The 13,824-nt window shown below is 34.7% G+C and overlaps 1 protein-coding gene across 5 annotated transcripts in view; it reads right to left on the minus strand.

Annotated features, from left to right (window-relative positions):
- The window catches only part of ck (myosin-VIIa ck), a 324,722-nt gene that overhangs the window by 9,583 nt on the left and 301,315 nt on the right, over positions 1-13,824 (minus strand). For all 5 annotated transcript variants that reach the window (XM_069828148.1, XM_069828151.1, XM_069828147.1 and 2 more), the window contains 5 exons: positions 12,602-12,860; positions 12,193-12,330; positions 6,967-7,149; positions 4,641-4,842; positions 3,261-3,389 (listed from right to left, as the gene is read on the minus strand). In XM_069828148.1, the coding sequence (XP_069684249.1) occupies positions 3,261-3,389; positions 4,641-4,842; positions 6,967-7,149; positions 12,193-12,330; positions 12,602-12,860 (911 nt within the window). The remainder of the gene's footprint in view (positions 1-3,260; positions 3,390-4,640; positions 4,843-6,966; positions 7,150-12,192; positions 12,331-12,601; positions 12,861-13,824) is intronic.

The following is a 13,824-nucleotide window of genomic DNA, read 5'->3' on the forward strand; positions in this document are numbered from 1 at the left end:
TTATCTAGCTACTATCCATTGAAATGTTGCAGAAATAACATGTAACAGTAAATACAATTATAGAACTTTGCACACTGAATTTGTAGAATTTGAATTAAATGAATAAACACACATAACTTCTATACATAATTATGGCCACTAAGAATTCAATTTCAGTACTGACGCATGTATCGAAGTCTTTCATATGATACTGTACACACTGAATTCTAACACGCACATTTTACAAGTACTGATCTGAAGAATATATTTTTTTAAGGATCTGTTTATTCCCATACAGCTTCACACTAAGTTCTTCACATGAGAAAATATGAAAGTTTGTTTTCACTTGTAACAAATATGTTTCAATTCTCATTCTTGACTTTTCATCAGTCCAGATTGAGTTCATTGTGGAGAAAAGTCTTTCAATTGATGAATTACTGACTGAAAGACACGTAATTAATGACACTATTTTGAGAAGATTGCCAAATGGAATAGAATTTTTTTTTGAAATGTTGAAAAATATTACACCAATGTTCACCTATTGGTTTGTCACAAAACTTTTCATTTTTTGAACTACTTAAAAATGGACGCTGCGGCAGTTCTAACGCTTCCGCACAACGCGAATGAAGACGAAGATGGTATATCGCATGTTCTTCTCAAAGTGTGCAAAATATCTTATACTATGCTTGCTGGGTCTTCTGTCTCATACTGAGAACCGTTCAGAAATGTGCATGAATCACAGAAGTTTCATCACGATACTTAAATATTCATGTGTAAAATGTCATTGAAATAAAATCAAAATTTCTGGGGACAAAAAGGAGACATTTTCTTCCAGGGGACAGCAACTCAAAACCGGGGACTGTCCACGGAAATCGGAGACATCTGGTCAGCCTAAATGTATACTGATGCTCTAACACTGTTATTTGTTCTAAGTAGTTGAAGACCACGAGGCCGATGTAGTGCCGTACTATTTTGCAAGTTGTTTAATGTTCCTGATGTGTGAGGAGCACATGCAATCAAATAAGGTGGTACGTCCAAGTGAAAGGGTTGTGATCACGATTTTATGCAAGGAGGACAATGATCTGGTGGCATATGCAGAATATGTATGGCGAAGTGAGTTTCAAGATGACAGGTCAGGAAAAACAGATGTGGCCATGAGACAATGGTTGTCCTCCGTCAGACCAGATCAAACAAATATGAACAAAGAGTAAAACTTTGAATCATAGGACACTATGGCACAGACACACAATGGGTACTGTGGCATGCAACTGACGAACAGAAAATTGTTCATATGAATCTGGCATTGCAACATCTGACATACCTCCACCTGGAGGGATATCTGTTCCTGTCCAAAACTGTTGCCAGTGATGAGATATGGTACCTGCTTTGAGAGAAATGAAGTAGAAGATTATGAAAGGCGACATCCAACATTATCCCGAACGAAAAAAGTTCATTCCACCACCAGATCGGGAAAGATCACAGTAACAAATTTTTTTTGACAGGTAAGGTCCCCTGCTGAATTTGCTGGAACCAGATGACATCTTCAATTATATGCGATACTGCGAGTCACTGACTGCTCTTCACACAGCCGTTAAGGACAAGTGCGTTTTTCTTCTAAATGACAACACTGCAGACCCCATGAGGCAAATGCCCGGTCACAACATTGTAGTGTTTTTGTTTGGAGGTACTTGACTATCCACATACAGTTCTAATCTGTTACCCTGGGACTTCTATATCTTTTAATTCATGAATGAAAGTTTCAAGGAGTGTCAGTTCACCTCACATCATGAAGTGCACGATGCTGTGGAACAGTGGTTTGCACAGCAACAGACGCGCTATTTTGCTGACAGCAACAGGAATGTGGTGCTCCATTGAAACAATCGCCTATAGACCAAAGGGAACTATTTCTAGGCTATCTGAACCTGTGATACGTGTATAATGGCCGCATATAGTCACAGATACGATAATAAAGGCTGTTCTTAAATAGAAGAAGAATCTACATTTCATTTGAAGGTACATTATATCTTAGCCTATTGTGTCATAATTTAATACAACAAAATATTCTCATATTCAAGTTCGTATAATAAATCTTGATTACACAACTTTTAACACTATATCACTTCGGAAAATGTATTGTGTGTCTTTCACGTGTTAAATTTTATATTACCTTGTTAACATGTTTCGGCCTGCTATTGGCCATCATCAGAACTGGTTGTTGCTGGTCTTGGCGCCTTTGGTTTTCTTTCCTGTGGGGGTGTGTTTGTGTAGTGTAATGTGGAGTCAAAGAGTGTGTGTGTTCTGAAATTGAGTTGTGTGTTGAGAATTTCATTTGGATGTGTTTTTGTGTGTCTGTATATTTCATACTGTTCCAGTGTGTTTAGTTTCTGGCTTTTTGGTTGGATGTGTAGAATTTTCATGTCTATGTTAATGTCTTTGTATGTGTGGCTAGCCATAACAAAATTACAAAACACTTCCACATATACAGAACACATCACAAATGCTAACCACACATACAAAGACATCAACACAGACATGGAAATTTTACATATCCAACCAAAAATCCAGAAACTAAACACAATAGAACAATACAAAATATACAGACACACAAAAACACATCCAAATGAAATTCTCAACACATAACTCACTTTCAGAACACATACACTCTTTGAATACACATTACACTACACAAACACATCCCCACGGGAAACAAAACAAAAGGCGCCAAGACCAGCAACAACCAGTTCTGATGATGGCCAATTAGCAGGCTGAAACATGTTAACAAGGTAACATAAAATTTAATACGTGAAAGACACATAATACGTTTTCCTAAGTTTTGTATAATATAAAAAAGTCCCGCATTAGCATCGTGCTCTAAGGCATTATGCATTGGATTAACATTAAAAAATTAATGCTGGTTCAAGTTTTCATGGGAAAAGAAATTTTCTCATGGAATTTCGATTAATGTATGGGGCCAATGCCCATCCAGCATCATGGCAAATTTGGATGGATGATCATGGAAGTTGAGGTCAGCATTTGGCTGGTAGACCTTGGTCCTCCATGAACTTTCGCGTAAAGGATCATCATCATCATCATCATCATCATCATCGTCGTCGTCATCATTATCATCATAAAAGGTGACATATAGAAAGTCAACAGTTTCTTAAGTATTTATTATTTAAAGTATTGATGGAACTCGAGAATATACCCAAGAATTCTGTTACCCGTACTTTATTACACAGATATATACTCATAATAAAAAATAAATATCTATGGCTAAATACCTCGAAGGAGTTTTGGTAACTCCTGATGGAAATGAAAAATGAGGTCAGAATTCCTATCCTTTCCTGGAACTGTATTCGTCCACAATTTCTTCATGAAGAAAACTTGATACGTGAACTGAGGTGATGTACCTGTCAACAGATATGCAATTTTAGTTTTAATGAATCAGATGTGAAATGATGTATATCACTATAAAAGATAACATACACTACCAGTATACAATTTCAAGAGAGATTCTCATGAGAATGTGTGAATGAGTTCACCTTGTTTTCTTAGTAAACAAATATGCAAGCAGCACCATTAGACAAACAGAACAACGGGTTCTTCATATCAAAGTCTCAGGATCAAATCCTGGTAAGTATGAGTGAAATTTTTCGTGAATGAAGACGGTGTTGTGATATATTTTCTCAAGAGAATTCCTGTTTTACCTGGCATAAGAAGGGTTCAGAACCATAGTGAGCCAAGTGCTATTTACTAAAACCGTAGAAAACAAGGGTTAAAATAAAGTTATTACCATAATTCAATGGAAACATATAGCAAGTAATATAAAGTATACACACTACAACTAACTGATATGTCAATCTTCATGAAACTATGGTATTCACGTAACTTTAAAGCTTGCTTTCTCCGCTTTTAATAAATGGCGCTTGGCTCACTATGGCTCTGAACCCTTCAATTCTATCATTTCTCCATTTAGTATCATCCATAAAATTAAACATATGGCCGAAATCGTACTGATAAAGCTAGTAAGTGTCCTGGATGGTCTGATCAATGGCAAATGTAACAATTATCTAGTCATAGCTAATAACCCTGATCACATAACAGATTGAACAGTCTAATGCACTTTCAAGACAGCTTTTATCAGTTTCACTATACTGCCATTTAGCGACTGCAAAAGAAGTCAGCTATAACGAATATAACAAAAACATACACAAAAAAAAAACACGTGCAATCAGTTGCGCACATGTAGAGTAAGTGGAATATTTTTTGGCAATTTTTGAAACAAGAATATACTATGTGTCATAGTTTTAAAAAAGTATTTCACATAAAACAGTTTTACAGAAAATATACAGAGAATATTGAATGGAAAGGTAGCATGTTGTCTTGATGCTAAATTGTTCAATAAATGTAATTGAAGAAATCAATATATTATGTATGAATATTTATTATACGTTATAAATTATAATATCTCATAATAATTTATTTCAAGTTGTTTAGTTTATATTTTCCAGTCACAGTTAAATAGGAAGTCTTTTGAGTTACATAAAACCGTACTGTATTCTAATCATTTTTATTTCATTACTACTGCCTATTCTTTAGTTCGTATACAAGTTTCCTTCTACAATTTTATTTTGTCAATGCCAAAAAAAAAAAATACTCACCATCTCTTGACGGCCGTGCCTTTTTTATCCAATCTGTGAGGTGCCGAACAAAGTCAAAGAAGAAATCTCCTTCAGGTACAGAGATCACCTTGTCTGCTATCTTGACAAACAAACTGAAACCTTCACTTGACCTCAGATTCAGGCGTTGAGAAATGTTTTGGCAGAAGTCCTTTGCTCTCGTTGAAGAATCAACTTCAAATGCCTGTTAAATAACAATTTTTCACTTCAATAGATTGCATAGTATATCATACATAAATATAATCTGCGTGATGCACTCTTCACTGCATACAAAATTAAAGTTTGTGCAGGCCCGAACAGTTAATAGAATCTGGTCCCCTTTTTGGTAATTAAACAAAAAACAAACTTCACTTTTATTTTTTAATTATTTAACGTATTTTGACTTCAGAAAATAGACACGCAGACTTATAAATAAAGTAGACAAGTATCAACTATACTTTTTTATACATTATAATTTTTACACTTATAATAATTACAAGATTACATTGCCACGTGACAAACTTTCTTCTCTGCAAAGGAATGGATAGTCCACAGACTGCATTATTTCTGACTCTATGTACAGCCCAGAGATCAATTAAGTCTGTTCCGTGGTAGATCTTAAATACCGTATTTACCCAAATATAAGACGAGAATTTTTTCCAGTTTTTGCGTCTGAAAAATGGGAAAATGTCTTATATTCGCGTATTAAGGAAAATGCACAAGTTGCCTAATTTTTTAATGTTGCATAGTACAATAAATAACGCCGCAGTCGTAGTTGTTTCTCCTGTGGTTTGCTTGTTCACAGCGGTATTGATTTTCGTGGTATACCGGTATGAGAAAAAAAATTATTCCAAATATTTACTGTACTTCACTTCAAGCCATTTACTTAGTTCCTGTACATAGTTTTTTAATAGACTGTTTAGATTGTTGGGCCTTACTTCTTCTTCTTTGGTTCTACAGCCGGGTTCCAGCCTTGACCGCCCCAACGATGCTTTTCCATGTCCTTCGATCTAACACCTTTGTTTTCCATCCTCTAACACCTGCTCCTATTATATCCTCCTCCACTTCATCCAGCCATCTTAGCTGAGGTCTCCCTACTTTTCTGGTGCCAAAAGGTATAGTGAGAGTCAATTTCTTGCAAGGATCATTTTCATCCTTCCTACAGATATGGCCCAGCCACCTGACTCTCCTAGCTTTAATTTCTCTGCAAACATCTGGTTCTTTAAAAAGTTGATATAATTCATAGTTATGTTGGGCCTTACAGGGATACAAATTTCATTTCATCAATATAAAATATAAAATACTTTCAATACTTCAAGGCCTACATAAGGCATATTTATAAGATTTACACGGTTTTTTCCTCGCGAACGCAAAAGAAAGAGAGCTGCGTAGGAGACAGAATGTGTGAATTGCCATGATGAAATAGAAGTCTCTGACTTACATGCCTCCATAAAGAAAATTTTTGTTAAATACCCATTGAAGAGTTCAGCTATTTAGACAATAGCACCTAATATTCCAGTTCTACTTGCACCAGTGTTAACCCGATCTACAACCAGTTAAAGAGATGGTTAATTCATTGAATTCGAGTACTGCTGCGTCTACTGAGATAGCTCAAAATATACTGGCAAGCAATGAGTTAGAAGGGAATCTTGTATTTACATCTACTCAATTTTTTGGTTTACCAAAAATAATCACATCAGTGGAAACTCTTGGCACTCCCTTACATGTGTCACTAGCCACTTTTTAAGAAACAAAATCTAATCTGATTTCTTTTCCTGAGAGTGTAGAAAAGAAAGTAAAGGAAAAAATTACTAGCATTATTTTAAAAATTCTGGATATCAACATTTGTGTGATATTGAAGGCATTCACGAAGGAAAATCCTACATAGCATCAAAAGATATCTCGGTCTGGTGAACAATTAACATCATTTAAATATGCTCCAATAACCTCGTGTGACGTTGAAAGAATTTTACATGATACAAAAACATCTTCAGACACAAAAGACGCAGTTTTTCAATTGAAAATCTCAGATATGCACTGGCTGTGAATTGCAACTCTTCAGTGATTTTAAACAATGGAACCACCTCTAGGAAATAATACAAGTCCATACTCATCAGCATTCATACTGTTACAGGAAACGTAATTTCTCTTCATTTATTAGTGGTTATTTATTGGCAAATTTTGCATTTTTAAGAGCATGTTTGCATGCATATTTTGTAGTTTTTAAGGGCATGAACTTCGGGCACTAATTACTATATTCTGGTACTGGTATTGCCGCCTCTAATCACGGATGGCAGTTTAATAATAATTATGGTAATGGCTGAAGTACCTCATCAGTATCATCAGGAAAGTAGACTTTGTGGAAGATTTGTGTTGTTTTGTGCTGGATGGCCTCAACCTCCACTTGATGTGGTGGGTACTTCCTTTGACCATTCCTTAGTGTTTTCTGTAATCGTTGAAGAGAATCCTGAGATATAGGATGTCGCCTTGTTCGCAGGAACAGGGTCAATTCCTGTGATGAAAAAATTAAAACTGTTAGGATATTTTAATTTAATACATTTTACAATAATATCCGAAAAGCTGTAGATGTATGAAACCTCTGAAAGTTTTTCTGTGAAGTTTACTCTTTTTACAAACCTTAAGAGAGAGTAAGATTTGTAATAATAAAAAATCTTCATTTCTCTGACTGTTAAATTTGTTTATTTTCATTGTTTCCAGATATAAATTGACATCTACTAAGAGGCTCTGCTAATTCTAGTGTTTAATTACAGTCCAGGGAAGAGGAAATTCATAATATCTGATGATAAAATCTTCAAATGTTAACACTTGGTATTTGAATTTTAATATAATTCATGTTGCATAACAGTGTATGCCTCATAAGATGGTGTTACAATACGGTAATATGAAATTGGAAGAATGAAGGCAGAAGAAACTGGAATACCTCGAAAAAACCTGTCTTAGTACAGAATATTTTCATTACAAATTTTTTTCTAATTCACTGAGTTACGAACCCAGTTCTTCAGCATGAAAAGACAATGATGTAACTAAGTAATAATGGAGTAGCAAAGTTAGTAAATAATAAGAAAGAAAAGTAATTATGCACAGTAGTTAAACAGCAAACCTCGAGAAAACAAATTTAACATTCACAGAAATGAAAATTTTTTTTATTACAAATCTTAAGGCATATAAACCAGGAACGAGAACCAGAATGAAAACGAGAAGCAGAGGACGTGAATATGAAAATTTTTTATTCACAATAAACCGAGAACATAGATGACTATGCATATCGATATGTATGTCATTAATGATATGTAAAGTCGATATTACGCATTCTGATGTTAATTGTGTATAATTGACCAATGGCGTTCTCTCATGAGTACAAGGCAGCCAACATAAACACAGGTTAACCAACTTCGAAATTTCAACTGAAACATTTCATTAGGTACGGTACTATAAATTTGCCCATGCATCTTTATTATCACAACCTATTTTAAGTCTACCATAACGTAAAATAATTAGAGAAGAAACATTTGTAATAGAACAAAAATGAACACAAGAGTAGTTATTGAATTGAAGGGTGAATATATAGTGTGTAATACAACCAATACAGTAATAAAATATGATTCGCTTCCGATCGGTGTTCAAAGATGCAGCTATTGAAAGCCACGTATTCTCCTTCATTTTCTCATCTTTATACGAGGCGCGCTGCTTATCGTAAACGTCAGGATTTTCCTCAACACTCAATATTAGAATCTCAACAAATAAAACTTGCTCCATGATGCACAGCACAGAACAAAATAATGTATAGGTTATGTCACGGTCTTCTTGCTACAAAAATATACGACGACAAAATAGCTTTTAGATGGCAATAGAATGAATCTAGTGGGCTGTGATCGGAAACATGAACGCCAAAGTTGAAACTTGGCCAAATCTCCGTTCCCGATCTTGGGTTCCGGCAAGCTTTTCGTTAATTGTGAATGCTCACATTTAAATGTATACATTTTAACAATTTTACCATTTTCGTTTTCGTTCCGATTCTCGTTTCCGGTTTATTATGAACCAGCCTTTACTCTCTCTTAAGGTTGATAGAAACAAAATAGATCTCTGCTGGAAGCGTGATTTCAATTTCATTCTACAGTACTGTCCTTTCAAAGGAAGTCAATACAACTTAAACTTTATATTTCGTACTGGAATGTACTTAAGACTGAACATTATTCCTGTTTACTAATATAATCCATTACTGGTGATCACTGTTGCACTACTTATTTGCGTCAACGCTTAAGTATTGCTATTCAACACGGAAATGCAATGAGCGTTTTAGGTACTCTTCCCGAATCCAGCCCTTTGGACGAACTCTTTCTTCTGTAAAATTTATTAAGTATTCTGTGTGTAAATATTTGTATTTAGTATTATGAATTTAATATTAGCGCATTTTGTAACATTGTATTAAATCAATCTATTTTGTATTGTCAGTCTGTTAAACATTACATGTTTATTGTGGAAACAAATTGTTAATAATTTGAATAATGATACCAATAATAAATTAAGCATTATTTCTTCGATAATATCAATGAAATACATTTAGAAGTACTGTATTGGCTCGAGTTTAATGCTCTGTTTTTTATATGAATACGTCTTCGTTCGAAGTGCAATTGATAAGAATATTTAATATTTATATAGGGTAACACGAAGTTTAAGAAGACTGCATTAGATGCTGCAGATGCTAAAAACATACACGTGCTGCCTTCTGTTAATTGTTGTATAATCTGCCTTCAAGTAAATAAGCGACGAACATTATCTAATAAGCACCTAGAATTATCTGCATAAAACTGGATATTGTCACAGTAGTCATGATGTCACTGGACAAGTCCTACATAATAGTGGGGAGTCAACTGAAAATAGAAGAGTTATTACTATTTATGTGCAAGGGTAAGACTAAAAATATATTAGTTTAATTAATTAGTATTGTTTTACCATAGATACAGATAGTCAAGAGCAGTGTAAGTGCATATCAATAAAATACCGTACAAACAATAAAACAAGGACGTATTCATGCAATGATGATCGGAAATCTGTAAATACTCTGTCACTATTTTACATAAAACATGTGTGAAAACCATACTCATATTATAATTACAGCGTACCGATAGCTCTTTGTGAACGGAGAGTATAATGGTTGCTTCTTAAAGGAGATCATACTCTGATCCCAACAGACAAATTGAAAAAAAAAAAGTGTACTGTTGTTGGTGCAGTGTACAATTGAGACATTCCCTGGAATAACGTAGGCCTACATTACGTTGTTTTTTCGTATCTAGTATACAGGGTGTCCTGCAGCGGGATGTCCATAACTTACCTGTGTGTTCCTGGGATTATTTTGAGTGAAAAGTTCTAATCAACATAGGTCCGAATTGCAAAAGTATCTACAGAAAACACAATTCTAAATTAATAATTTTACTAATGATTTAATTACAACAGTATACAATCTTGCCGTAAGGGTGTAGTTTAGTTATTCTAAACAGAATGCATGCATATCGCTCAGCTACATGACTTTAGTTTATACCCATTTCACATCCAAAGTGTCCAGGCTCTGCAACCAAATGATTTTCCTCTTCTTATCAGACAAGCCATGTGGCTGCAGCAAGCTGGTGCACCTCCACACTTTGGCAGGTGTGACTGCATTTTTAAATCAACAGTTTCCACATATTTGGATTGGCCAAGGAGGTCCAGTGACTTGGCCACCAAGATCACCAGATCTGTCTGCATTAGATTACTTCCTTTGGGGGAACATGATATAATTGTGTATGCTGCTCGATCGAACACAATGGTCGAACTTCTTGGGAAAATAATGGAGTGCGGTGAAGACCTCAGAAATGATGGCAGTGTTGTAATGAAAGTGATAAACTCTCTTACAGACAGAGCTCAAAGATACCTCGACAACCTTTTTGGTCATTTCGAACCTCAAATGTGACAAATCAGAATGTGTATTCCTCAAAACAAAATTGCAAAGTCAATCACAAGTAATAAAATTATTAATTTAGAATTGTGTTTTTGTAGATACTGCTGCAATTCGAACCCGTGTTGATTACAACTTTTTCACTCGAAATAATCCCAGGAACACATAGATAAGCTATGGACATCCAGCTGTGAGACACCTTCTATACTGAATTCTTAATAACACATCTCCCTCCTGACAAACACAGTGCACTCTAGAAACATATGAATATCATTCTGCGCAATACTGTTACATCAGATCTAAAATGTTTGATGCGCGGTCTCTCACATTCAAAGTTAAGTTCTTGTTTCAGAGAACACCTCAATTACAGCATAAAATACGACTGTATTCTAAATGAGGCAGTATCATAAGCTGCTGCTTGGAAGTCAAAAGGAGAATAGCATTGGCAAAGGAAGCTTTTAGTAGAAAAAGAATCATCATCTGCGGACCTCTGAGAAAGAATTAAGGAAGAGGCTAGTGAAGTGCTTTGTATGGAGTGTAGAATTGTATAGGGGCAGAAACATGGACATTACGACGAAGTGAAGGGAAGCATTTGAAATGTGAATATGGAGAAGAATGGAGCGTGTGAAATGGAAAGACAAAATAAGAAATGAAGCTGTGTTGGAAAGAGTGGGTGAAGAAAGAATGATGCTGAAACTGATCAGGAAGAGGAAAAGGAATTGGTTGGATCACTGGTTGAGAAGAAACTGTCTACTGAAGGATGCACTGGAAAGAATGGCAAACGGGTGAAGAGTTCGGAGCAGAAGAAGATATCAAATGATAGAGACATTAAGATATATGGATTATATGCGGAGACTTAGAGAAAGACAGAAAATAGGAAAGACTGGAGAAGGCTGAGTTTGCAGTGAAAGACGCGCCCTTGAGTATAACACTATGAATGAACGATGGTCATAGCGATTACATTCTGTGGGAAGATTATCTGTCTGAAGAAGAATCCAGTACCAGTTCAGAAGAAGCAATAGGAGAAGGGGAGATTATAAGAGGAAGAGGAGGAGTAAAAATGAGGATAAGGAGAAGATGACGATCATGATGACAATTATGAAGACTGGGAAAGATAACCAAAAGAGAATAGTGCTATAGAATGGAACTCAAAACTTCGAAATAGTTTCCTATTTGTAAGTTTCTTTCATTCTAGTACAATTTTTTCAAAGTGTTGATCGTATTATATTGAGACATTTTTATTTTATCATATCGAACCTGAAACTTGAGGCTGTACCAGATTCAGACCAATACGGCACAAAATTCTTAATACCACATAATGAAAATCAACATCTTTAAAATGGTCTCAACGTTCACATGCTTATGTAGTCCCAAAGAGAAGACATCAGAATAATATATGCTCAGTGCACACACGCGCAAGCACGCACACACACACCTCCTCACATATCCCACGTACGCACGCGCACGCACACACATACACAAACAAACACACACACACACACACTCACCCCCACCATTACCCCCGATTTCTGAAGAGAATACTGGACTGCTGATGGAACAATCAATATGTAGCCCACTTACTGATTTTCTTATAGTTCTCACCTTGAGCAAATTTTGACTGCATGCAAAGAGACCTGTTGCAAGCCACATCAATTCCCAGCCACGCTCCTCACTGAGTCGATTTCTGTTGTCAGTCAGTTGTTTCATGATCTGACAATAAATCTCATCACGGAGGATTTCCTGAAATATATTAATTCAACAGTCAGTATTAAATTAAGTTAAATTATTATTGTATAAATTTTCATTACAACAATTTTTGTTTACATTCTCTAAGGAAAGTTGTATAAATGATGAAAAAATAACGAATAACTCTCAACATTTCGATCACGAATAATATATTCGAGCTATGAAATATATTTCTATCACTAACATGCAAAGTCTTGGAAGAAAAAAAAAAGCTCAACAAAACTTCTTACGATATAAATCATTTATAATTATTAATAATACATACATGTTTCAGTGGACCATCAAATATTTGGTCAGTGTATTCGTTGCCAATGCGCGGTCGTTTAGATGGAAGGTCTCCCATGTACTTGAGCATTGCTGAGAACGCAAAACAAGCTTCTTCAGCTAATTCTTCTTTTGTAATCAATTTCTTTAGTAGCGGCTGTTTCAATGGTTCTCTCGAATGACGCCATAATTCCTCTGGATTACCACGGCGAGCTGATGTCAAAGTAAGGGCCTTGGACATAGTACGTTTTGGAGGAGGTCTGCAACATTTAAACATTATGTAATCCACTTTTGCTACTAAAGAAGGACATTAGATTTCATACAAAATAAAAATATAAAAATTAATGTTTAGCTGTACTACGTTATTTAAGATACTCAACAAGGGTTTCACGATAGGTTAAGATAAGGAATTAAAAGAATTTTTAAAAAGTGAGAAAAGATATTTATGAGAAGTAGAAGAATATTAAAATAACATGCTACAAATTACACTTCACACATCATCTCTGTATTCCTCATCTTTCACTGTTGCTACCTCTCGTCACTGGAACTCTCTGCCGCCTGAAGTCAAGGGCTGCCGAACATTGAAATCTTTCAAATCCAAGTTAGAAAATTATCTTATGACGAGTTGTCAAACTAACTTACTATTATAACAAGTGTTGTATTGCATGTTTCCAAGTATTCGCATTTTTTTTATGGTCTAGTGATATTTAACTTATTTTATATTTTTGTTTTCATATTTTGCGATAATGGTAAATCTATAATGTGATAAGTAGAGCTATATATAATCATAATTTTCCTTACTGTGTGTGCTTAAAAATATTGTATTAATTGTATGCTTAGTACTGCACTATTTTATTACTACCATTATTATTATTATTATTATTATTATTATTATTATTATCATCATCAATAATTGTCTTATTTTTTTGATACCTTGTGTGTCTCATTTATTTTGACCTGCTGTTCACATTTTATTATGCTTTTTTTCTTTCTTTTTGTATGTTATGTCTGATTTCTACTTACTTGTTGTTACATTTTATTATTATTATCTTATTCAGTTTTGTGTGTAAAATTGTAGTGTACTTTGTAAATTTGTAGTGTTTTTTGTAACGCAGTTTTACTCCTGGTTGAATGTTAGAGAAGGCCATATGGCCTTAACTCTGCCAGGTTAAATAAATCATTATTATTATTATTATTATTATTATTATTATTATTATTATTATT

The sequence above is a fragment of the Periplaneta americana genome, chromosome 6 (assembly GCF_040183065.1).
Source record: "Periplaneta americana isolate PAMFEO1 chromosome 6, P.americana_PAMFEO1_priV1, whole genome shotgun sequence".
NCBI lineage: Eukaryota > Metazoa > Arthropoda > Insecta > Blattodea > Blattidae > Periplaneta > Periplaneta americana.